This window comes from Triticum urartu, chromosome 7 (assembly GCF_003073215.2).
Source record: "Triticum urartu cultivar G1812 chromosome 7, Tu2.1, whole genome shotgun sequence".
NCBI lineage: Eukaryota > Viridiplantae > Streptophyta > Magnoliopsida > Poales > Poaceae > Triticum > Triticum urartu.
The window spans coordinates 637,861,170-637,864,647 of NC_053028.1; the positions used below are offsets into that span (position 1 = coordinate 637,861,170).

At 46.0% G+C, this 3,478-nt stretch overlaps 1 protein-coding gene across 1 annotated transcript; it reads left to right on the forward strand.

Annotated features, from left to right (window-relative positions):
• The first annotated feature begins 238 nt into the window (after window positions 1-238).
• On the forward strand, window positions 239-1,625 carry LOC125520787 (TLC domain-containing protein At5g14285-like). The gene has a single exon (XM_048685809.1). It carries the CDS (start codon window positions 476-478, stop codon window positions 1,427-1,429), a length of 954 nt encoding a protein of 317 aa, XP_048541766.1. The 5' UTR covers window positions 239-475; the 3' UTR covers window positions 1,430-1,625.
• The last annotated feature ends 1,853 nt before the right edge of the window (window positions 1,626-3,478 follow it).

A 3,478-nucleotide genomic window follows, 5' to 3' on the forward strand; every position in this document is an offset into this window, starting at 1 on the left:
TGATGGATGGGTAAAGTGAGAAAAGTTAGATGCCATGATTGAGAAAAGTTAGATGCCATGAGGCGAATCGAGGACAATTAAGCAATCAGGGGCACAAAACAAAAATCCGATGAAATTATATCAGAAATTTAGGGTGCACTCTCTTAATTTTATTTTATTTATTATCAGTTGATTCTGACGTATCACGCTGACGCTTTCTCCGTCAAAACCTCCGTAACCTGTACGTACGTGGTACATATTGTATTCAGCACAAACTCTCACCGGTAACTTCAGGAATTTGCCAGCTCCATTCGTGTACGTGTCTTTGGAAACACCCTGAAGCCTCGTCCTCTGGTTTTGATTTTGAATTCGCGAACTGAAGCCAATCAGATGTGGATCTGTCCCGATCGACCCGAGTAGAGTCCTCCACGCACTTCCATCTGCATCGACAGAATATGCTTAATTACGCTGGTCTCACACGCCCAACACAAAGAATATGCCAAGTCAGGCCAGAGAGCGACGGCTCATCACCTCCGTCTCACCCAAGCCAACCAGAATGACAAATTCACAACACCCTAACCCGTCCAAGCAAGCAACAGAATTCCTACACCCTTCGGTTCTGCTCTGTATCTGTAATTCTATATATCATCCTATCTTCGTCTCGGGCGAGCTTCAGCTGCACCGATCAACGATGGGAATGGAGTATGATGCTTCATCCACGACGGCGTCCTCCATGTTCCCGCCTTTCCTTGCCATGTTCGCGGCGGTCTACCTCCTCGGCTACTTCGTGGTCTTCCGGCGCTGGAGCCCGCAGCAGCGGCCGGACGCGTCCAGCTGCCTCACCTCGCTCCTCCACGGCACGCCGGCGACGCTGCTCGCGCTGCGCGCCGTGCTGTCTAGCCCGGGGGCCGGCGACCTCGCGGCGCCCAACGCGCCTTCCGACGACCTTGTCCTCGACTTCAGCACCGCCTACTTCGTCGTCGACCTCCTCCACTACCTCGTCTTCCTGCCCCACGAGGCCCTCTTCGTGGCGCACCACCTCGCCACGCTCTACGTCTTCGCCACCTGCCGCGCCGCCGTGCGTCGTGGCGCCTACGGGCTGCTCGCGCTGGAGGTGCTCGCCGAGGCCACCAGCGTCGCGCAGAACTTGTGGACGCTGGCCGGCATGCGACGCGCTGACTCCCCGCTGGCCGCCAGGGCGCACGCCGCGCTGTCGCTCCCGTTCTACGCGGCTTACACGGCCATGAGGGCGGTCCTCGGGCCGGTCTGGTTCGTGCGGATGGTGAGATTCTACGCCGCCGGAGCCGGCGACGGTGCTCTGCCGACGTGGGCGTGGGCGTCGTGGAGCGTGGTGATTGGGTCCGCGATACTGGTGAGCGTGCTGTGGGTGGGTAACCTGTGGTTCGCCTACTTCAGACAAAGGATGGGGAGCAGCAAGAAGGAACAATGATGGGCTCCTTAATTTAATGATTTTCTCATAGGGTGTTTGGTTTGCTGAAATGTTAAAAAATTGATGCAAGATTCTAAGATTTCACGTCATAATTCTCATGTGAAAACAGATAAGTTTGCCATGTTGTTGTAGGAGATTTGCCATCCTCTAAAGCGAAAATTGTCATGTTGTAAAAGAAATGACAGAAATTTGCCAAGCTGCACAGAGTACTCTGGTGCGTTCGATCAGGATCTGACGGTCCCAAGAGCGTTCACTAAGATTTCTAAAAAAAATCTGATATTCATGGTTATTGGTGTACTTGATTTGGGGATTTGTAACCTTAGTTTTAGTACGGTTTGATTTAGCCGATCTCGGATAACAGGAGTTAGATTTCCATACACTTGAGTGCCGATCGGCACACGAGTGGGAGTGTCGGCGTGCAACTGCACGGTACACCATGGGAACCGGTCCTTGAGGTTGGCCTACCAAGCGTGATTTCATAATGGGTTTCCAACAGCCCCCACAGTCAACGCATGGTGCTCGCAAATGTTTTAGCTAGAACGACAAAAATCGGCGAACACACTGGTCGGGAGGTCCTCGGTGAAGATGTCAGCAACGTGTGATACCGTTGCACCGGATTGCTAGGCATTTGTATGGCACTCATGTGGTCGCAATAGACGATGGTGGCGCGCGATGGCAGTTTCTTCGAGTTCATTGAGAGAAGGTGTTATGGTGCTTGCGGGCGAGGTATATCCTAGGCACCCACACAGTCTGCGCCTGCGTAGGCCATTAGACCGCCACAGGAGGTACTAGCGGAGGGGGACTCCTCTATGACGCGCTTTGTGTCCAATAGGAGTCCAACGCACGCGGCATACCCTGATTGGGCTGGCCCATTAGTGCAGTAACAGCTTGCCTACTATAGCATTTTGTTTTTTCGGTATTTTCCGAAACACAAAAAAATATTATGAACATTTTTTTAGGAACTAGCACTTTTTTAAATGAGAATATTTTAAAATTATGAACATTCTTAAACACATTTATTTTTAAAATGCAAACAATTTTTGAAAATTGTAAATACTTTTGGAAAAGAGAACATTTTTTGGAAGACATAAATTATTTTTGAATTTATGAGCATTTTTTTAAGACAAAACAAGTATTGAAAATGCACAAAATTTAAAGAACTTGATGATACTCCGTATGTTCTTGCATGAATTGGTTGCAATAAATTTTTATGAGATTTGGTTGTATGGAACATGAATATTTAAGTTGATAACATTAGAATCAAAACCGGAAATACATAGGCTTCAATGAATATGATTATTGTATAGTTATGAGATATTTATTGAATATAAGTTTTTGAATAAAATAGAAAGCATTTTTAATACATGATTGCATGTTTTGTGGACCTTTTTTCATACACGGTTGCATGTTGAGGTGATCCTTTTCTTAAAGAAAGGCCAGGGCCTGACTTTATAAATAAAGCCATATGGCAAGATCCAGAGAGCAGACAACAAACTACAAGTTCAACGCAAGTTCAAACCATTGCATATGTAGCAAAGTTACAGGCATCCAATATCCAAAGGCGCGCATGCCAGCAACCCACACACATGAACTAAATTGAGACTAAAAGGAGACATAATTAGGACGCCTGGGAAGTTCGCTATCGGCTAAGGATATGAGAGGCAGAGGCTCGAACTTGAGGGATCAGGATGTCCGTCGCATCCTTGTCACCAAATTTAACCATGGGTTTCCACTGAGGTGGGCATTTTTCCATGCATGATTGATGGCATGCTTCCATGTTAAAATAAATAAGTTAGTAGGGGTCAAGTATTTAGGTATGCAGAACGCGAATAATTTTAAAAATTATGAACAAATTTAAAACATTGAATTAAAAAAAACTTAATTTTAGTTTTCAAACATTGTGTGAAGATGAAAATAAACTTTGATTTTTTTGAACATTTTTGGAAATCACAGACTAATTTGGAAAATTATAAAACACTTTTTGAAGCCATTTTTTTCAAAAATATTATCAATTTCTGAAAAAAACCCAGCAAGAGAGGAAAAGAAAAA

Coding starts and splice junctions, on each gene's coding strand:
- LOC125520787 (XM_048685809.1), top strand. CDS start 476: ATGCCAAGTCAGGCCAGAGAGCGACGGCTCATCACCTCCGTCTCACCC.